Source organism: Mirounga angustirostris, unplaced genomic scaffold (assembly GCF_029215605.1).
Source record: "Mirounga angustirostris isolate CCGP_5_RB_7025 unplaced genomic scaffold, mMirAng1.0.hap1 SCAF_2, whole genome shotgun sequence".
Lineage (NCBI taxonomy): Eukaryota > Metazoa > Chordata > Mammalia > Carnivora > Phocidae > Mirounga > Mirounga angustirostris.
Window position 1 is genome coordinate 5,793,153 of NW_026991710.1, and position 22,342 is coordinate 5,815,494.

The 22,342-nt window shown below is 45.5% G+C and overlaps 1 protein-coding gene across 3 annotated transcripts in view; it reads right to left on the reverse strand.

Moving 5' to 3' along the window:
* STK32B (serine/threonine kinase 32B) overlaps positions 1–22,342 on the reverse strand; it is a 376,962-nt gene that overhangs the window by 273,406 nt on the left and 81,214 nt on the right. For 2 of the 3 annotated variants that reach the window (XM_045881506.3, XM_045881505.3), the window contains exon 2: positions 9,638–9,693. The exons of the other annotated variant lie outside the window; for it this stretch is intronic. In XM_045881506.3, the coding sequence (XP_045737462.1) occupies positions 9,638–9,693 (56 nt within the window). The remainder of the gene's footprint in view (positions 1–9,637; positions 9,694–22,342) is intronic. 3 annotated transcript variants of the gene reach the window in all.

A 22,342-nucleotide genomic window follows, 5' to 3' on the forward strand; every position in this document is an offset into this window, starting at 1 on the left:
CACAAAGGAAGATACATGACTGGCCATTAGCACATGAAATAAATGTTGATCATTATTAGCCATCAGGAAATGCTCATTCAAGCTACAGTGAGATCCTACTGAACACCCATCAGAAGAGTGAAAGTGAAAATCTGTTGGCAAGGATGTGAAACAAGAGGAAATTTCAGGAGGAGTATAAAATGGCACAACCATCTTGGAAAGCCTTTTGGCTGCATTGCACAAAAATAAACATACACCCAGTCTATGATCCAGCAATTCTAATCCTAAATATTTACCCAAGAGGAAGAGGTCATATGCTTATGGAAAAAAAAGGCAGCACAACTTTTTGTGGCAACTTTATGAAAAATAGCAAAAACTAGGAACAGTCCTGGAGTCTATGATGATGAAAATGGATTAACAACTGATATATTAATAGAACGGAATACTATTTATCAGCGAAAAGGAAAAAACATGCTGCTACACAGCAGCATGGATGAACCTCAAGAACATTAGGCTGCAAAATCATTATGCAAAGTACAAAATATTCAGAAGCACTACACAAAAGAGTGCTTATGTAGGACTCCATTTGCATTAAGTTATACAATAGGCAGACCTCCTCTATAGAGGAGGAGTTGTTGGGGTGAAGATGAGTTTTGACTGGAAAGACTCAACGGGGGAATTCTGGGTGACAGTAATCTATATCTTGGGGGAGATGCAAATTATACAGATATATGCATTTCTCAAAATTCAGCAAGTGCAAACGTAAGATTTGTGCATTTCATTCTATGTACACTTTACATCAAGAAAACCTAGACAAATCTCTTTGATGAAATATTTAAGGAAAGTGTACAGATATTTGCAATTCACTATGAAATGCATAAAAGATAACATGAATTAATAAATGGAAGGATAGAATTTCTTGATAAAATGTTCATGGTAGAATGTACATGGTAGATATGGGTGCTTACTATAAAATTCTTTCAACTTTGCTGTATTTTTGCAAATTTTCATACTAAAGTGTTAGAAAATATTAATACATATCCAGTCAACCCTGCCCTTTACAGAAAAGGTTACTTTTTGAAGTCTGAACTCAGATCCTCCAAACAGACCCCTGTACACCCGAATCTCCTAGGCTTCTCTCGATCAGTGTTCTTCCGACTGGACTTCAATCATCTGTTGCTTGCTCTGCATCCTGCATGTATCTGAGAGATCCTAGAAAGTAGAGGCACCACATCTGGTTCATTTTTGTGACCTCAGAACTTAGAAAGGGGCCCAGAACAAATTGATCCCCCGTACAATGGGTCAGCAGGTGAGGTTGGTAGGAGCGTGGAGGAGCAAAAAAATGAGGGAATAAAAGAAAGGAAGAAACAAACCAAAGCTGGTTGGTTTTATATCAGCCCCACAGAAACTGCCAAAAACAGGACAGGACTCGGGGACAAGAAAACTAAGAGAAACTGCAAAGACAAGGGTCCTATTAGAGCCAGAGCTAGATGGTTTGCCAAGAGGATGAGGGCCGTGTAAGATCATGAGCCTTGCCAAGCCTGGCCTGCCAACTGTCAACAGTGACAGATGTCACACACAGTGAGATGTTCTGGGAACCTAAGTGTACCTGCCTGCCCAATGTCACACTTATATCCAAACAAATGACCCTTCATGCAAGAACTGTGCATGTCACCTACTTCCAAAAAAGTACATTCAGGGGGACACCTGGGCGACTCAAGCGTCTGACTCTTGATTTCAGCTCAGGTCATGATCTCAGGGTTGCAAGATGGAGCTCTGCATCAGGCTCAAGCTCAGCTTGAGATTCTCTCTCTCTCCCTCTGCCCCTACCCCCCCCCCCCCCCCCCCCGCTCTCTCAAAACAAACAAACAAACAAACAAAAAACACGCATTCAGTAAAAGCCTCCCCTACCTGACTTCCTGCTGCCTTGGGGAAAATTGCCTCAGCACTGAGGGGTCACTGCTTACCAAGCAGCACTTTGGATTCTGTGCTGTGCCACCTCATTTAGATCTCATGCAGCCTGACAGAGAAGACATCGACATGCCCATTTTACATGTCAGCAAACAAAGGCTCGGACCCTACAAGGCTGCCATTTGAACCCTGTGTGCCTGACTCCCGAGGGTCTGCGAGGGTCTGCGTGCTCAGAAACCCTTGCTGGCTGATGCCCCAGGGGTAGTAATCATCCCAGGGGGAAATCTTTGTTTGCTGGAGGATACTGCATAAGGATAAGATGCTCTGCATAAACACAGACCACTGACAGATCAGTCAGCCCCGGCACACCGGTCCCAAATATAGCCCAACCCAGTTGGGTGGAGGAGGCAAGTGGCAGTGCAGACAGAGAACTTGGTTCAAGGGAAAACCAACACTGACACCCCAGCACCCTGGCTGGTGGGGGCCGAAGTGGCAGTGGAGAAGGCCAATTACTCACTTAAGATAATTTTCTTTTGGGCACATGTTAGGATGAGCATTGAGCGTTACATGAAACTAATGAATCGTTGAACACTACACTAAAAACTCATGATGTACTATATGCTGGTTAACTGAACATAATAAAAAAAATTTTTTTAGTATAGTTGACCCACAATGTTACATTAGTTTCTGGTGTACAACATAGTGATTTGACAAGCTACCTTCCTAGAAGGGTCCTAATGGAGGAAGAGGCCAGAGGTGACTATGGAAGGTTGGGGACAGAAGGAGGGGGAAGATTTGCTAAGATTCACCTTCCAAGAGAGAGGGAAGAGCAGAGCACTGTAGGGCCCACCTGTGGAAGGGCTGCAGGAACCCCAGGGCCTCCCTTAGCTCCCCGGACTTCTGGGGATTCTGGCAGCTCGGTCCCAGCCACACCTGCCTTATTTTTAGGAAGCACAGGGAAGAAAGGAAGGAGGGGACCCAGAGGCTGGTCCTGTTCTGGCCAAGGTGGAGGCAGGGAATACTGAGGGACAATGTGGCTGTCAAAGCAGAGAGGACAGCAAGCCCAGAGCAGGGGCCTGGGGACTGGCCGGGGAGGAGTCGAGAGATGCACCTGGGAACTAGGCTGGGACCTGTGTGTCATTCTGAAGGATCATGTGTCTCCCCCCATCACACAGAGCAAACCTCGGGACACTCTAACCCTACAGTCCAGGGCTGGGGAACTGGTCATCCTCCCTCCTCAGGCTGCCCCGAAGTGTGAGCTTGGGAAAGGGGGCCCTGGGGGAGTGAGCCCCTGAATAAAAGCAGGAGTGGAGGGTTTCACCACAATTTCCAAAGTGGCACTGGTCACATCTAAAACACTATTTCTTAGCATAATACCCTCTAGTTCCATCCACATTGTTGCAAATGGCAAGAGTTCATTCTTTTTGATGGCTGAGTAGTATTCCATTGTGTGAGTGTGTGGGTATATATATATATATATATATATATATATATATATATATATATATACCACATCTTCTTTATCCATTCATCTGTTGGACATCTGGGCTCTTTCCATAGTTTGGCTATTGTGGACATTGCTGTTATAAACACTGGGGTGCAGGTGCCCCTTCGGATCACAACATTTGTGTCCTTTGGGTAGATACCTAGTAGTACAATTGCTGGGTCATAGGGTAGCTCTATGTTAGCTAACTGAATTTAAATAAGTTTAAAAAAATAAACAAAGTACTATTGCTGAATAATCATTCACTGAGTCAGATTGGGTTCAAAGTGCCCAGAGCAGAGTAAATGTGCCTCAAACAGTTTCCTAGGGTTTTATTTTTGCTCTGGCCTCTTGTTAGGAAGTGCTTCCCAAACCCTCCTCCCCACTTTGGTTGGAGCTTGTGCAGGCTCTTGTCTTTCTTACTGTACCATGTGGTAATCAGGATTCTCCAGGGAAACAGAACCAGTGAATAAGAGAGAGGAAGTCAGGAAAAGACAGATTTATTTTAAGGAATTGGTTCCACAATTGTGGCTGGTAAGTCTGAATTCTGCAGGGCAGGCCAGCAGGCTGGAAAGCCAGGGGAGTTGGGATTGCCACCTGGAGGCAGGATTCCTTCTTCCTTAGGGGAATCTTAGTCTTTCTCTTGAGACTTCCAACTGATTGTATGAGGCCTACCAACATTATGGGGGGGGGGTCATCTGCTTTACCTAAAACCTATGGATTTAAATGCCAATCTCATTTAAAAACTACCTTCACGGGGACATCTAGTCTGGTGTCTGACCAAATACCTGAGTACCACCACTTAGCCATGCAACCCATAAGATTAACCCATCACATACCATGTCACAATTTATTGTTTCTCATACCTGCTTTTTCAATAAGATTTCTGCCCTCAGGAAGCCCCCAGTCTTGTCAGCAACACAATACCTAAGGCAGCACATGACCCTGCTCAGTGGCCCAGTGAATGTCAGTTAAATTAACCCAATTCACTTGATAATACAAATGGTTAATCATTTGAATGTGCCCTTGGCCCCACACACGCTACTCTCAGCATGGCAGCCAAACTTCACAAACGGATCGTGTTACTTCTGCAGTCAGACCTCCCCATGGCCCTCCCTTCTCAATCTTGAGCATGATCAGCTAGGTCCTATGTGATCTGGTCCTCGCTGACATCACTGACCTCCTCTCCTGCCATTCTCCCCACCTTGAATCTCCTCAAAACTACCGACCACACTCCCTTCCAGAGACTTTGCATTTGCTGTTCCCTCCACCTGGAACCTGTCTGCCTCCTTCACTTCCATTAGGACTCTGCTCACACGGCATCTTACCACCAAGGGCACCCTGCCACCCTCTGTGAGGGCACTGGCCAGCAGAACTGTCGAGGAGGACGGAAATGACCTATAATCTGAGCTGTCTGCTCCAATAGCCACTGGCACTAGTGTGGCTGCTAAGCACTTAAAATGTGGCCAGTGTGCCTGAGAAACTGAATGTTTATCATCTTCTTTAACATTAATTAATTTAAATTTAAATATCCACATGTGGTTAGCAGCTACCTTATGACAGCTCGCTCTATAAATCAGCAACCTCTCTCTGCCACTATCTCCCAGAACACCACACCCCCCATCTTCCTACATTTTAATGTACTTATTACTATCTAATGTACCATAAATATACATATTTACCTGTTTGTCATCTCTCTCCCTTCTAAATGTAAGGAAAAACACTCGGGTCTATTCAGGTTACTATTGGATCAAAGTCTAGTGCTTAGCACTGGGTGGGTACTCAGTATTCATGCATTGAATTAATAAAAGAACAACAAAAATGGAAAGACAAAGGAGGGAAGGAGGGAAGGAAGGATGGAAGAGGGGAAGGAAGGAAGGAAGGAAGGAAGGAAGGAAGGAAGGAAGGAAGGAAGGAAGGAGGGAAAAGGGAGGAAGGAAGGAAGAAGGAAGGAAGGAAGGGAAGAAGGAGGGAGGAAGGAAGGATGGAAGGACAGAAGGAAGGAAGGAAGGATGGACAGAAGAAGGGAGGGAGGACAGAAGGAAGGAAAGAAGGAAGGAAGGGGGAGGGAGGGGAAAAGGGGAGGAGGGAGGGAGGAGGAGGAGAAAATGAAAGGAATGGAAAGAACAAAGGAGGGAAGGCTAATTCTATCCAACTTATTAGATCACCAACTCAGTTTAACTCTATGAGCTGTGAATGGTCTAATCAAGAGTGTGGGGTTGTTAAAACAGCAAGTGCCTGGTCATCAAACAATCTTTGGTTCAAATCCCAGCCAGGACACTTCCGGCCTGTGTGACCACAGGTGGGTCACTCCATCCTTTGGAGTCACCAAGTCTTTCTGTCTAGGTTTTTCTACTTTCATAATAGAAATAATATTTACTTGAGGATATAAGGATATCTGGCATTCAGTATGTACTAAAGCAAATATTGCCAAAGGAGATTTCTGAGTAAATGAGAACATACAGGTTTGGCTGGGGGCTCCTTCTTGTTCTCTTCATTGTTTCCATGAGCCTGTCACTGGAACCAGTTGAGGATCACAAATATGTACTTTCCACAAACAAATGTCAAACCTCCCAACAAAGAAAAGCCCAAGACAGTTGGATTCACTGTTGAATTTTGCCAAACGTTTCAAGGAGAATTAATGCCAATTTTCTCAAACTCTTCCCAAAAACTGAAGAGGAGGGAACATGTCCACTCATGTTACGGGCCCGGCATGACCCTGTTACCAAAGCCAGGCAAAGAAAGACACAAGAAAACAAACTACTACAGACCAATCTATCTGATGACTATGGATGCAGAACTCCTCAACAAACTACTAGCAAATAGAATCAATAGCTCTTTAGGGGATCACACACCATGAGCAAATGCAGTTCATCTCTGGGGTATAAGGACGGTTCAACATACGGAAATCAATTTATGTGATACCCCACAGTAACAAAATAAAAGATAAAATCACATGATTGTCTAAATAGAGGCAGAAAAAGCACTTGACAAAAGTAAGCACAATTCCATGATAAAAATCCTCAACAAAGTTAGGAATAGAAGGGAACACAACAGAGGTCATATATGAAAAGCCTACAATTAACATTATGGTGAAAAACTGAGTTTCCTCTAAGATCAGAAACGAGGCAAGGATACCCACTGTCCCCACTTCTATTCAACATAGTACCATAAGTCCAAGCCAGAGTATTTAGTCAAAAACAAAATAAAAGGCATCCAAATAGGAAAGAAAGAAGTAAAATCATCCCTGTTTGCACTTGACACAATCTAATGTATAAAAAACCCTGAAGATGCCACAGAAAAAAATAGAACTAATGAATTCAGTAAAGTTGCAGGATATAAAATCAACATACAAAAATCAGCTGTGTCTCCATACACTAATAATGAATTTTCTGAAAATGAAATTAAAGAAACAATCCCCTTTACAATAGCACCAAAAAGAATAAACACTTAGGAATAAATTTAACTAATAAAGTGAAAGACTGGCATATAGAAAATAACAGGGCGCCTGGGTGGCTCGGTCGTTAAGCGTCTGCCTTCAGCTCAGGTCATGATCCCAGGGTCCTGGGATCGAGCCCCGCATTGGGCTCCCTGCTCAGCGGGAAGCCTGCTTCTCCCTCTCCCACTCCCTCTGCTTGTGTTCCCTCTCTCGCTGTGTCTCTCTCTGTCAAAATAAATAAATAAAATTAAATTAAAAAAAAAAGAAGAAAAAAGAAATTATGGCATGAGCAAATGGAAAGGCATCCATTTCATGGATTAGAAGACTTACTATTATCAAAATGTCCACATCACCCAAAGCAATTTACAGATTCAATACAATCGCCATCAAAACCCCAATGGCATTTTTTTTACAGAAATAGAAAAAGCAAGTATAATTCGTATGGAACCACAAAAGATCACAAACAGCTGAATCAGTCTTGGGCAAAAGCAAAGCTGATGACATCACACTTACTGATTTCAAATTATATTACAAAGTTACAGTCATCAGAACAGCATGGTGCTGGGATAAAAACAGACATAGAGACCAATGGAATAGAATAAAGACCCTGGAAAAAAAAAATCCATGCATATATGGTCAACTGCTCTTTGACCAGGGTACCAAGAATACACAGCAGGGAAATGTAGCCTCTCCAACAAACGGTGCTGGACATCCACACACGAACGAACTTGCACCCTTATCTCACACGACACCCAGAAGACAACTCAAAATGAGTTAAAAGATTTAATGTTAAATGTTAAGACTTGAAACTATAAACCTCCTAGAAGAAAACATAAAAAAAAAAAAAAAGCTTCAAGACTCTGGTCTTAGCAATGATTGCATGGGTATGACATCAAAAACACAGATAACAAAAATAAACAAGTACACCAAACTAAAAAGCTTCTGCACAGTAAAGGAAATAGTCAACAGAATACAATGACAACCTACAGCGTGGGAGAAAATATTCAGAGGCCATATATCTGATAAGGGGTTCATCTCCAACATATGTAAGGAGCTCCTTCAATTCAATAGTTAAAAAAAAATTTAAAAACTAAGAACCTGATTTTAAGATGGGCTACTGACTTGAATAGATGTTTCTCCAAAGAAGATGTACAAATGGCTCACAGCTACGTTAAAACATGCTGAACAGGACTAATCATCAGGGAAATGCAAATCAAAACCACAATAAGGGGCATCTGGGTGGCACAGCTGGTTAAGCTTCTGACTCTTGGTTTTGGCTCAAGTCCTGATCTTGGGGTCATTGGATCGAGCCCTGTGTCTGGCTCCATGCTTGGTGCAGAGTCTGCTTGGGATTCTCTCTCCCTCTCCCTCTCCCTCTCCCCTCCTATCATGCTCTCTCTCTCTCAAATAAATAAATACATCTTTAAAAAAACACACAATAGGGGCACCTGGGTGGCTCAGATGGTTAAGCGTCTGCCTTCGGCTCAGGTCATGATCCCAGGGTTCTGGGATCGAGTCCCGCATCGGGCTCCCTGCTAGGCGGGGAGCCTGCTTCTCCTTCTGCCTCTGCCTCTCTCTCTCTCTGACTTTCATGAATAAATAAATAAAACATTAAAAAAAAAACACACACAATAAAATATCACCTCACACTTGTCAGGGCGGCCACTATCAAAAAACAAAACAACAACAACAACAAAGAGCAAATGTTGGCAAGGATGTGGAGAAATTAGAGCCCTTGCACACTCTGTTTCTATTGGAATGTAACATGTAATGTTTCTATGGTGGAAATGTAATATGGCACAGCCACAATGGAAAACAGCATGGAGGTTCCTCAAAAGATTAAAACTAGAACTACCATATGATTCAGCAATTTCACTTCTAGATATTTACCCAAAATAATTGAAATCAGGATCAGGAAGAGATAACTGCACTCCTGTATTCATTGTAGCACTAGTCATAATAGCCAAGATGTGGCAACAATGTAAATGTCCATCAACAACAGATGAATGAATTTTTTAAAAATGTGATATATAGGTACAATGAAATATTATTCAGCTTTTAAAAGAGAAAGAAATTTTACAATGCAAATTCTATAATACAACATGGAGGAATCTTGAGGAAGCCATGCTAAGTGAAATAAGCCAGTCACAGAAAGACAAATACTGCCTGCTTCTACAGATACAAAGTATCTACAAAGACATAAGTATCAAAGTCCTAGAATCAAAGAAAGGAATGGTGGTTGCCCCGAGCTGAGGGACTGGGGAAATGGGGAGTTACTAACCAAGGGGCATAAAGTTTCAGCTATGTAAGATAATGAATAAACTCTAGAGTTCTGCTGTTCAACATTGTACCCATAGTCAACAATAATATATTGCACCCTTAAAAATTTGTTAAGAGGATAGATCTCATGTCAAGGGTTCTTTCCACAATAAAAGTTCTTTATAAAATGCCTACACCGCAGGAAAGAGTTGATGTTGGCCATCTCCTAAATTTGTGGCTTTTGTTTTTCCACTTTCCTCATTTAGATACTCAAGGAAGAAAACAGCATAAGCAATCTTGAAATAATTACCATTGTAATCCATCTAACCCGGGGCTGCCTGGTAACTTAATTTACAAAATGAAATTACAGTGGATCCAAAGGAAACTATTCAGACTTTCTTTCACATTTCAAATTTGGCAAACTGAAACTTTCTGTCAAACAGGAAATTCCCAGTGCTCAGCAACCAACACAGAAACAGACACGCAGACACGCACATACACATGACCCTAGGGGTTGGGACTTTTATATTTTGTTAATGAAATTTTTAAAAATCCGTCATCCTTACCTTTCCAAAACTCCCTTTGCCAATGGCCCGCAGAATCTGAAAATGGTCAAAGTTGACTGCAAAAGAAAATGAGGGAAAGAAAGAAACAGATCAGATTTGCTAAACCTTGCCCTGGTTCTTGAAAGTTCTCCCTACATACCTACCCGTGTATTCCAAATGGCTTCTGGTTTCAATTGCATTGTATTTGCCATGGCAACACTCCACCACTGTATGGATACTTCTCAGCACATTTTATCCCCCCCGCCCCAAGCCAACACGTCCCCAGTGGGTATATAGGATGAGAGACATCTTATGGGCTCAGGGGAAGGGATCACAGAGAAAAATCTGGATACTTGGATTACCAAATTCTTGCACTCGCTGTTGTTCCCTTTGCCAGGATGACTTTTCCCTACCTCTGGTTCTTGTCTTACCCATCTGGCACTCTTATCTTGCATGTTCGGATCTTACACACTCAGCTCATCTGTCTCAGTATCCAAGGTGTTAACTCAGTCTCCTTTATGGTATCTGAACCCTCAAATGCAATGACCATATCGTGGGTCTTTCCTGCTTGGACGTCTGTTTAGCCCTGGCATTGTGAGCTACTGGAGAATGGAGACACTGATCCCTCAGTCTCATCTTGGTATTGCCCCATCTCACAGGTCTCCCCATTCTTGCAATTTCTACTGCCTTACTCTGGTCTGGTTTCCGCCCCATCCCTACAGCACAGCAGACCAACAACGCATGGTCATGCCACTAAATCCAACAGACACCTTTCTGTCCTCCTTGTACTTGGTCACTCTGTCCTTGTTGAAGCACCTGCTTGGCTTCTACGGAAGCCAGTTCATGCTTCAGCTCATGCTTTGTGCACACTCAGCTTCATCCTCCCAGCCACTAAATACTAAAGCCTGTCAAGCCTCCATCTACCACCTGCCTTTTCTCACTGGCTTCAGAGGCTTCAGCCACCACCTAATTGCCAATGACTCTCCAAGGAACCTCTTCTCTAGACTCCAGCCTGTATGTACTGATTGATGCCTGCTCCACAGCAACTCTCGAAGGCTCCCAAGCCACCTTGAATCCCACAGGTCCAAATGGAGCTTAGGAGGAGTACTTCATCACACATTTGAACTCGTGCACTCAAAGCCTGGAACTCATCCAACGCCCCTCTCTCGCTCAACCCCTTAGCTAGCCCTTCATCAGGTTAGGTCCACTGTACCTTTTGGCTTATCTCTCCCATCTGTCCACCGGTAGCCATCCTCTGGTTCAGTCCTCCATCCTCTCTTGACCTTCTCATCCTGGGATATGTGCTTGTTACAGGCAAGGGGTCTTGTCCATCCTCTGCTCCCACCCCTCGATGCCCCCTCATTGTTTTCCAGGAAAGTAAACTGGTACACAATCAGACCCCTGCCACTTCTCCTGCGCACCACCCACCACACTCCCTGCACCCACTGAGCTCCAGACGCACAAGCTTCTTTTCTGTGCCTAGAACAGTTATTCTCCGTGCCTTTAACGCACTTCTCCTGGCTGAACACTCACTAGCTCTGCTCCCTCTTTACCCTTTTGTATCCAGGAAAAAACTGTGCTCAGCCTCCAGACTAGTCTGCTCCCTACTACGCTCTCCCAGGGCTGTGGGACTTTCCTCCAAAATACACTGTTCTGTATCATTGTACATGGATTTGATTTAAATCAGCTTTGCCCCACTAGACGCTAAGCTCCCTGAAGTCAAAGGGCGTGTTTGTTTCTCCTCCTGCGTCCCCAGCACCGAGCATGGTGTTAGTACACAGTGAGTATACAACAGCTTTTCATCAACTAAAGGGCCGACTGAAGGCAGATCCCCACATTCACAGTGCCAAGCACAACTGCTGGTCCATAATGAGTGTTCGGTAAATATTTTTTAATTAGATTGAATTATAGCCAGTTCCCAATAACTAGGAGAGACATGTCGTTTACAAAAGATGAAGTGAATTGATTAGTTCACTATATTATGGGGGCGAGGATGTGGGGAAGTGAATGAACACAATTAGTTCCCTGTGTACTCAACGTACTTGAAGGAGGACAATTATGTTGAATTGTGTCCCTACAGAACCAAGTCAGAATCCGGTGTGCCATTGCACGCCTAACGTGCTTAGAAGCGAGAGACAATGTTAATGGTTAACTTAGCAAAACCTTGGTTCTTTGACCTACTTCGGTTTGCTTTGCACATAACTTGCCAGGAAAAGAAATTCCAGGCTTTCACCTCTTGCCCACTCACCAAAAGTCAAAGGAGAAGAGAAAAACAAGGTGCCTGGACTGCATCTGCCAGTTGCCCAGCAATGAGCTAGGAAATTGTGCAGATCTTTTCGGGAGCCCCAAGGCCCCCCAGGGCAGGCATCGCTGCGGGCATCTGCCAGCCGCCCCCCACTCAGCAGCAAACGTCTCTGCCTCCCCAAAGATTCTCTGCAGCATCAGGATGCCATCCCTCTGGGTTGTGGATTCACCGGTCTGAAAAGCCATTCCTCAACACCCCAACTCCTGCCTGGCCTCAGACATGTGGCCCATGCGCTCTCTCAGGAAGCCTTTCCCCACTCCCAATGCATCCTTCCTCCTTCGTGCCATCTCTGGACCTCCTGTAGACATCTGGCCACCGATCAGGAGAACCCAGCCTGAGTCAGACTTAGGTCCATAACCCAGCTCTGCCACAGACTTGGGTGAGTCACTGGGCCTCCGTGCGCCTCACTTACCCCACTTATAAAGTGGGAGCATCAGTGCCTACCTTCCACGAAAGTGTAGAATAGTGCCCGACACAGTGCAACCCCCCAAAAAGCCCTCGATGTTGTGCTGGGGGACGAGGAGCAGTCCTCCCTCTCCTCTGATTTCTCCTAGGAGGGCTATTTCCCTGACCACCCATGGCCTCTTGCCCCATCAAAGGTGATGTGAGCTGAGTGGTGAGCTGAACAAGGAACCGCAAAGCGTATTTCTGCTTGTTCTCTCTCTGGAAGCTGTCGGTCTTCAGGGAGCAAGCTTCTCCTCTGACCCTTCTTGCCACAAGCTTCTTAGGGCCAGCCACCATGTGCAGGAGTCTGCAGGGTCCAGAGCTGCAATGAATGGCTGGGGGAGTCTGGCTAATTCTGGGCTTCAGCATCAGGGAGCCCTTGCTGGTGCCTTCCTGGGCCCCACCCCTCAAGCCCAGGAAAGGCGTGGCTCTCCACTGCCACCCCCCCCCCCCCCGCCCCGTCTTGTCTCTTAACTGGAGAGGGATATTAATTACCCAGCCAACTGGCAAATGCCAAAACCTATTGTTATTTTAACAATTAGTATTATAATGCTGTAAATAATCTCACTCATCCATATCCCCTACAAAAATGTGTGTTCCTGGAGGGGTGCTAACACAATATATGAGACAAATAGGTACTTACTTAATGTTTATTTGCTTATTGGACTAGATTAGATTTAAATGACTTTGAGCATATGGCCTGTGTTCCCCATTTATGTGGCATCTCTCTGAGGCCTGGTATACTGATACTTACATAAATAGTGCCTACATGAACACACTTTGATTAAGTGAAGGGTTTACAGTTGGCTGGTAAGCAGTTTGAAATGACTTCAGTGACGGTGCTAAGCCAAAGACGGGTCTAGAAATTGCATTGCTAACATAGGGCTGTTGGCCCAGAGCAAGAGGACTTGGCTGGGGGACATGAGGGGTTGATGAGCGAGTTTCTTAGGGTGACCCTCTTGTCCTGGTTTGCCTGGGACCTTTCTGGTCTTAGCACTGACAGTCCTGCAGTCCCAGGAAAGCCACAGCAGTCGGTCACCCGCAGGTTTCTAGATCATTAAACTGCCCCACCAGAAGAAGTCACACTCACTCCTGGAGCCAGCTCGGGGACGGTAAGGTCCACTCTTAAAAAGCAGTGTCTGTTCAGACCACAAGACACAGAGGGAGCTGCCAAGGATGACACTATGACAAGTGTGCTGTGAAGGTAGAAACAAGGGGCACACTGTGCCAGTGACCTCACCCAAACAAGACAGCAGTGGCTGTCCGCCTGGAGGACTCTCACATGGACAAGGAAAAGACCCACGGGACATTAAATCACTGGTTGTTTGCCCAGCTAGGCTCAACTCCCCCTGCTTCCTGGATTAGGAAACCTCAGGTCTGTTTAGGGACCAGTGTGGCCAGCCCCAGGCAATGAGTCATAACTGGTCTAATCCAGTGGTGTTCATCAGGATCACCTGGAGGCTTAAGACAGATCGTGGCCCCACTCCTGAGTTTCTGCAGAGGGGCCAGTGAATTTGCATCTCTAGTAAGTTCCCAGGCGATACTGATTGTCCTGGGGCCATCACATTAATCGGGACAACTGTGCACCCCACTTTCCCAGACACTTGTGTATCTGGCAGTGACCCTGTGACACAGTCCTAGTCAATGAGATCTCAGCAGAGGATTATGGGGCTATTTCTGGGAAAGCATTTTTTTTTCTGCTGAAAAGGTACAGTTAAAGGTAGAGTGGTTCTTCAACCCTCCTGCCTCTTCCTACAAAGGATATGGATATGATGTATGGAGCTATAGCAGCCATCTTGTGACTATGAGGCAGGAGGCCAAGACAGGTGCAGAGAAACCACTCCCTGTTGTTGAGCCTCTGAAACCACGCCAGGAACCACCTACCTCTGGACTTAGTATATTACACACACACAAAAATCTTATTTGCTCAAACCACTGTGGGTCAAGTTTGCTATTTACTGGAAGCCGAAAGCATTCCTTTCAGACACACAAAGCCCGCCACGTAGGGATTTAGTAAATGCCAACTATTTTATTGTTGGATTTCCAGCCTCATCGTAATTTTACTAAAAGGTAGAAGAAGAAAGGTTTTTGGGGTATAAATGTAGGGGCTATGGGGCCTGGATATAAAGTCTGACTCCACTCCTCACCAACTGGGTGACCTTGGGGAAGTCACTTAACCTCTCTGTGCCTGTCTCTTCACTTATAAAATGGGTGTACTAAAATGCTTACCTGCGGTGATTGTGCACATGCAATGAATCCATACAGGTAAAATATTTAGAACATGGCTGGCCCTGAAGTAAAGGCTACGAAGAGTAGGTATTACCATCATGAGTATTCTGCATGAGAGGCTTGTCCCCATTTTTCACCTCAATGATACAACACTAGTCTCATTAAATCATGACCAAACATCACAGGGTGATAAAGCTAAAACTGTATTAGTACCCATTAGTTATTGATGGTGATTATCACACCGGGGAAATCTGGTGGTTCTGCCTTTCAAGACTGTGGGCTCTTCTCTTTCCATCAGACCAATTATTTCTAAGGAAATTCATAGCATTCTTTCAACGTGCTATCTTTAGGAAGCAGTTTATTCAGAGGCAAGTGTGAATTTTCAAGGTAGTTAATTACTCTTTCAAACAATCTCTAATGGAAGGTAACCCCCAATCAACATCCCATAAGAATATATGCATTTAGGCATTGCAGAGGCACCAGGCAAAGAAAGCAAGCAAATGTCCCCTTTCTCGCCTCCCTGAAAAGCTAAACCGGGGGAGCTCCTTCCTTGTTAACACTGGGGCCACACACACAGATTGCACACGGGCTGGCCGTGCCTGTGTGGGAAACTTCACCCAAAAATGCTGACTGCCAACATCATTTCAAAAATTTGAAGATCTGCCCAAACTGGCCCCATGATGCCCTTTGAGAGTAGGACAGTAGTCTTATGATGCACCACTGTCCGTGCCAGCCCAGTTCCTGCATCTCTATTTCCTGCCTGATCCTGTAAGCACTTGAGCTTTTGGCCATGGGATGGCTGTAGGAAGAGCCCTAACAGACCAGTGGGGGATGAGGAGGGGCAGAGGTGGAAGGGAGGGTTTGGTGTCCCACTTAGCTAGCTCTAAACCCAGCTTCACCATTTTGGTCACTGTGGACCTGAGAAAATAAATTAACTTTCCCAAGCCTTGATTTTCCCATCAGTAAAATGGGGGTAGTGATGCCTACCTGCTCAAGTCAGGGTCAGGGCCATGGGCAATGACAAAGCAAAAGGCTGACTCAGCAAACAGTAGCCACTGGGAAGAGCATCAGTCCAAACCCTTGAGTGCCCCGAAGAGTACTGATCCAAGTCCCTGCTCCAGCTGTGGACCTTCAGCCTGGCCACTTAATATCTTAGAATGGGGTAATGCTTATCTGGTTGGATTTTTCTCAAAAATAAGACTATTCTGTAATTAGCACATAATGGCAGCGATCATTTGGCTTCGGTTTTGTCTGTCATTAGCACAGAGGTAATGTGGGCATCCAGGTGACTCCTTGAGGATGGAGCTGAGCCCTGTGCCTCCCTGAATCCCAGGTGCCTGGCAGGTAACACAATACACACTCATGAGACACCTGAGTACACGCATGAGTGAACTGGGTAGTGAGGTGGGAGAACAGGAAGGGGACTCTTCAGGGACTGGGAGCTGGGATCACCTTCTTTACAGGAATTACTGACCTCCACACACAAAGGAGGGGTGACCCGGCTATGGCAGGCATCACAAACTATTTGTTGGGTGAAAAAATAAAGACCTACTGAGGGGACGCATACTTGTTGAATGCATGTCTGCTGTGTGCCTGGCCCTGTTCCAGGTCCTGGGGACTAGCAGCAAACAGAAGACAAAATGACCATCCATCCAGAGAGCTGACCTTCTGGGGCCCAAGGCAAATAACCCATCAATCCATAACTCAGTGGTAAATTCTATGAAGAAAAACAAATCCATGTGTATTTGTTTCCTCATGCTGCTATAACAAATGACCACAAACAAAGTGGCTGAAATACAAATTTATGATCTCACAGCCAGAAGTCCAACACAGCTCTCACGGAGCTAAAACCAAGGTGTCAGCAAGGCTGAGGTCCTTCTGAGGCTCTAAGGAATCACCGGTTCCTTGGCTTCTCCAGCTTCTTCTAGAAGCTGCATTCCTTGGCCGATGGCCCCACATCACTCCAACTGGTGCTTCTATGGCCATATCTCCTTCTCTGACCCCCCACCTCCCTTCTTCCCTCATAAGGATCCTTGTGATTTCATTTGTGCCCACATGGATAATCCAGGATAATCTCCCCTCCTCAGGGTTCTTACTTTAATCACACCTTCAAAGTTCCTTTTGCCCTGTAATGTACTATATACACAAGTTCCAGGATTGAGGCATGGACATCTTTGGGGGACCGTTATCCTGCCAAACCCCCGCCCCAGGTAGAGGAATAGACAGTGACTACGTTGGGAGAGGAGCCACTATTTTATTTTTTTATTATTATGTTATGTTAATCACCATACATTACATCATTAGTTTTTGATGTAGTGTTCCATGATTCATTGTTTGCATATAACACCCAGTGCTCCATGCAGAACGTGCCCTCTTTAATACCCATCACCAGGCTAACCCATCCTCCCACCCCCCTCCCCTCTAGAACCCTCAGTTTGTTTTTCAGAGTCCATCATCTCTCATGGTTCGTCTCCCCCTCCGATTTCCCCCCCTTCATTCTTCCCCTCCTGCTATCTTCTTCTTCTTCTTCTTTTTTTTTTTTTTTTAACATATAATGTATTATTTGTTTCAGAGGTACAGGTCTGTGATTCGTCTTGCACAATTCACAGCACTCACCATAGCACATACCCTCCCCAATGTCTATCACCTAGCCACCCCATCCCTCCCACTCCCCACCACCCCAGCAACCCTCAGTTTGTTTCCTGAGATTAAGAATTCCTCATATCGGTGAGGTCATATGATACATGTCTTTCTCTGATTGACTTATATTGCTCAACATAACACCCTCCAGTTCCATCCACATCGTTGCAAATGGCAAGACTTCATTCCTTTTGATGGCTGCATAATATTCCATTGTATATATATACCACATCTTCTTTATCCATTCATCTGTCGATGGACATCTTTGCTCTTTCCACAGTTTAGGAGCCGCTATTTTAGACAAGATGGCCAGGGCATGACTTTCTAACGAGAGGATGATTAAGCAGATCAGGGAAGAAGGTGAGAGAACACACAACAAAGATATCCAGGGGATGGTTACCAGAGGCAGAGGGAAAAGCAAGTGCAAAGGCCCTTAGCAGGAATGTGCGTGACGGTCCCCGGGCACAGCGGGCAGGCAAGGCTGGCCGGAGTGCAGTTTGGTGAGAAAAGAAAGTGGGGGGGGGGTGCTGGTCACTTGGGGCTGGGCTAAGGGCTTTGGGAGGTTTCCTAAACACGATGAGAAAGTGCTAGAGAGCTCTGAGTAGGGGGGAGAAAACTGGTCTGGGGATGTTTGTTAAAGCTGTTTGGAAAGATCCAAATTTAGGTGTGAATTCAGGGGGACAAAACTGCCACACGATGGTAATTAAGGACACAGGATCCCAGCAGTTGTATCAGTCCTGCTAAAAGCAAGTTTATCTGAGAGATGCAGTGGGCACAGAGGATTTCTAGGGCAGTAACCATACTCTGTAGGATGCCCGAATGTAGATACCTGTCATACATTCAACCCACTGGATGCTCCACACCAAGAGGGAACCCTAATGTAACCTACGCACTCTGGGTGCTGATGTGTCAGTGTAGGGCTCATCAGCTGTCACAAATGCCCCACTCTGGTGGGGGTGTGGATAACAGGGGAGCGTCTGCATATGTGGGAGCAGGGAGCATGTGAAAAATCTCTGTGCCTTCCCTTCAATTTTGCTGTGAACCTTGAACTGCTTTTTTTAAAAAGTCTACTAAAACAAACAAATAAAACAAAAAAACAGATGGAGTGGGTGGTCAGCCAGCAGCCCAGGGAAGGGAGAAGCAAGCAAGTGTGCAGAGGTATTGGTCCAGCCTGTCCATATGTGGGAAACAGGGTCAGGGACATTCTTATCACTAGACTCAGGTCTGTTCTCACGTCTGCTATGTCTATGGTATGCGTGTCCTGACGGGAGCAGGGACTTCGGAGGTGACAGGCTCTGCTCACAAGGAGCTCAAAGCCCAGCAGGGGACACAGCCATGTCCCACAGACTCAGGTGCTGGGGCAGTAGCAGGGTCAGGCACCAGGTCCCAGGGGTGATGCGCTCCATGTTGCTGGGACAGTCTGGGAAAGTTTTCAAAAGCACAAGACCCGGAGTGTGGTTTGAGGAATTACAGGAGTTCTCCAGGGGGTAAAGGAGCAGTAGGGATTTCAGGAAAGGCCAGAAAAGCAGGGATCCAGGGGCACGAATCAGCAAGATGAGTTCCCAGGACAGCAGGACCAGGGTGCGGTGAGTGAAGAGAAATGAGTAGGATGATTAATGCACTAGATCACTGGACACTTCTTCAGGACAAGGATGCATCAGGCCTAAGCAGAGGTTGGAAAAGCATTACTCCAAAGGGCCCGTCTCCCCTTTGCACACGGCCACTCTCGCTCATCCCTGGTTCCTCTGCCCTGAAGCGCAGGTCTCAGCCACAGTTACACCCAGGACACATATTCGGCTGAAGACATGGATCCAGCCCCCGGCCAGCGTCCAATCTGGCTGCCACGGCCACAGCTGGACCCGTTGTTCATACAGACTTCTCATACGCTCCTGCTTATAGCCCTGGCACAGGGTAGATAACAGTGCTCGCTAAACTGAGCTGCAACCACTTCTTTTAGCCTCATTAAAAAACTGTTTTGTTTTCTAGTTGATAAACGTGTTTCATAAAACCCAAAAGCCTTTTTTTCCCCCTCACTCTGCACTGTTATCAGCATAAACACTGTATCTATAAACATTTAGGAAATCACATGCCTAATTCATACAGGAAAATATTATATGGCAATAATCTCAGGAAAGAAGCCAACTTGGATGCTGGTGGAAATGTGGAATCCGTGATAAGGAAAGCGACAAACACGTGTTTGAGAGAGGAGAGTAAGAAAGAGGCGGACCCACTGTGAATTGTGCAAGACTGTTGAATCTCAGATCTGTACCTCTGAAACAAATAATGCAATATATGTTAAGAAAAAAAAAAGAAGAAGAAGAAGGTAGCGGGAGGGGAAGAATGAAGCGGGGGAAATCGGAGGGGTAGACGAACCATGAGAGACGATGGACTCTGAAAAACAAACTGAGGGTTCTAGAGGGGAGGGGGGTGGGAGGATGGGTTAGCCTGGTGATGGGTATTAAAGAGGGCACGTTCTGCATGGAGCACTGGGTGTTGTGCACAAACAATGAATCATGGAACACTACATCAAAAACTAATGATGTAATGTATGGGGATTAACATAACAATAATAAATAAATAAATAAATAAATAAATAAATAAATAAATAAATAAATAAATAAAAAAAAAGAGAGAGGCTGACCATTCCTTGAAAGCAAGGCTGTCTCAGACAATCTGCTTCTTCCATGCCCTGTGGGTTAGTTTGCTCGCCATAACAAAGCCACAAACAGGGGGCTTAAAATAACAGAAATTCACTCTCTCACAGGTCTGGAGACCAGAAATATGAAATCAAGGTGCTGAACAGGGCTGTGTTCCCTCCAAATGCTCTAGGCCAGGATCCTTCCTTGCCTCCTCCAGCTTCCAGAGGCTGTTGGCAATCCTTCTTGGCTTGTGGCTGTATTAGTCGTCTCAGGGTCCGCTGTCACATGGCCCTCTCCCCACTTTGTCTGTCTCCTCTTCTAACAAGGACCCTAGTCATTGAATTAGGGCCCTAATCCAGTATGACCTCACTCTTAACTCATTATATCTGCAAAGACCCTACTTCCAGATATGGTCACACTCTGAGGCTCCAGGGGGACATGAATTTTGGAGGGATGCTATTCAACCCAGTGCAGCCAGAACAGCACCTCGCCCAGAGAAGAGGTTCAATAAATGATGGCTGGCTGGCTGGATGACCAGACAAAAGAGCCCACATACAGCCCACACCTGCATCTGTCTGAGTTATAGAAACAAAAATATATTTTGGAAACATCATGTTTCCAAAACATCTGGCTCTTCATCCTGGTAGGGTAGAATCAAAGCTAACCAGCCCTGGGCGAGGCAGGCTTTGGTCACTTCTCAAACTAACTTCTGGTTGTGCAATCTTACGACAAATCACCCGGAAGAAGAGACGCAACTAGACCATCGGTTAGGTCCAAGCTCGCTCCCAATGCAAGTGTCCCAAGTGGAGCTCTGCAAATACTAAAAGCATGACTGTTTCTCCTGCAAACAAAGTTCTCCATTCCCTCACCTTTTTAGGGAAAGAACAGTATAGGATTGGGGGCGTAATTCGTGGTTTAGAGTCTACTGGTATTTTTCAACTCACCTACTGATCAGCAGAATGGGGAGAAGGTGACAGCTAATAGTCACAAACACAGTCTGTTACCTCTCCTTTTGTACGGATGATAGTATGGCTAATCTACGGCTCAGTGCTGAGATAAAGGCACTCTGGACACTGGTTCTGCCTATCTGCTTTATTCATCATGAACACTGAACGGAACTTAGCCAGACAGGAGGAAGAAACAAGCCAATATTTGGACTCATATGATTATGTTTTGATTTATCTTCTCATTAAACATAAGCAAACCCTCTCCATTGGCATACATTTGAGATCCTGGAAATTTTAAAGGTCCTCGGTGTGTATGTTGGGTATTCACCACACCAAGACTTTAAACTTCCAACTCCTGGGACCGAATCTTTAACGGTGAAGTTGGCCTGGTGGGGGGGTCTGAAAAGGGGCAGGTCCAGGACAGCTCCCAGAAGGCAGCAGCAGAAGGAGGAGCTCGGGGCTGTAGTAGATTGACAATATTAATTGCCCCAATTTTCCACCCCTCCCTGTACCAAGTCCTCTGCAAGGTGACCTTCTGGCTTAAGAGGTAAAGTATACTTCCCCACCCACTGATCCCCCATTCAGCCATAGCACGTGGATTAACTCAGCCAGTGTGATGTTAGCAGGCTTGAGAAAGTGCTTGTGTACACCTGCTTCTCCCTTGCTTATCTACCTCCAGCACAGGAACATGCAGGCTACCTTCGGGACAGTGACATACTGGCAATACCAGCAGCCCAGTTCCCTGGTGAAGCCATCCCAGGGTGACAGCCAGCCAATCCCCAGACAAGTGAGAGAGAGACCAGCTGAGACCAACAGAGACAACCTGCAGAGTAGTAAGGACGCTAATGTCTCACTGGTGTAAGCCACTAGTTTTGGAGAAGTTTGCTCTATGACATTACTGACAATGAAATTGAGAGGGACAGCGGGAGGGAGGGGCAAAAGAAAAAAGACAAGAAGGGAGGGAGGGAGATATAGGGCCCAAGGACTATCCTAAGAGGAGTGGGTTATTTTAGCCCCAGAATAGCTAAAACAGTCTTGAGAAAGAACAATAAAGTGGGAGGACTCACTCTATCCACTATTAAGACCTACTATGTAGCTACAAAAATCAAGACTGGGTGATACAGAAAGAAGGATAGACATATGCATAAAAATTGGACAGAACAGAGACCCCAGAAATAGATCCACATAATATGCCCAACTGATTTTTGAAAAAAGTGCAAAAACAACTCAGTGGAGGAAAAATGGCCTCTCAATAAATGGTGTTGGAGCAACTGGACATCCACAGGCGAAAAAATGGCCCTCAGCCTATGTCAAGGCAAGAGCCTTTTGGCAGAGAGCTGGGGTCCGATCACTGGGCAATGTGCCTGGACAGGAACAAGAGATAGGCGTGCAGAGAGGCCTGGGGGAGGGGGCCTAGAGGCACACTTACAGAATTCAGCTCCTTGTGGTTATAGGATGGGGGTCCCTGTTTCTTCCCTGGCTCTGAGCATCCAGAGATTTCTAATAGTGCATCAAATCCTGC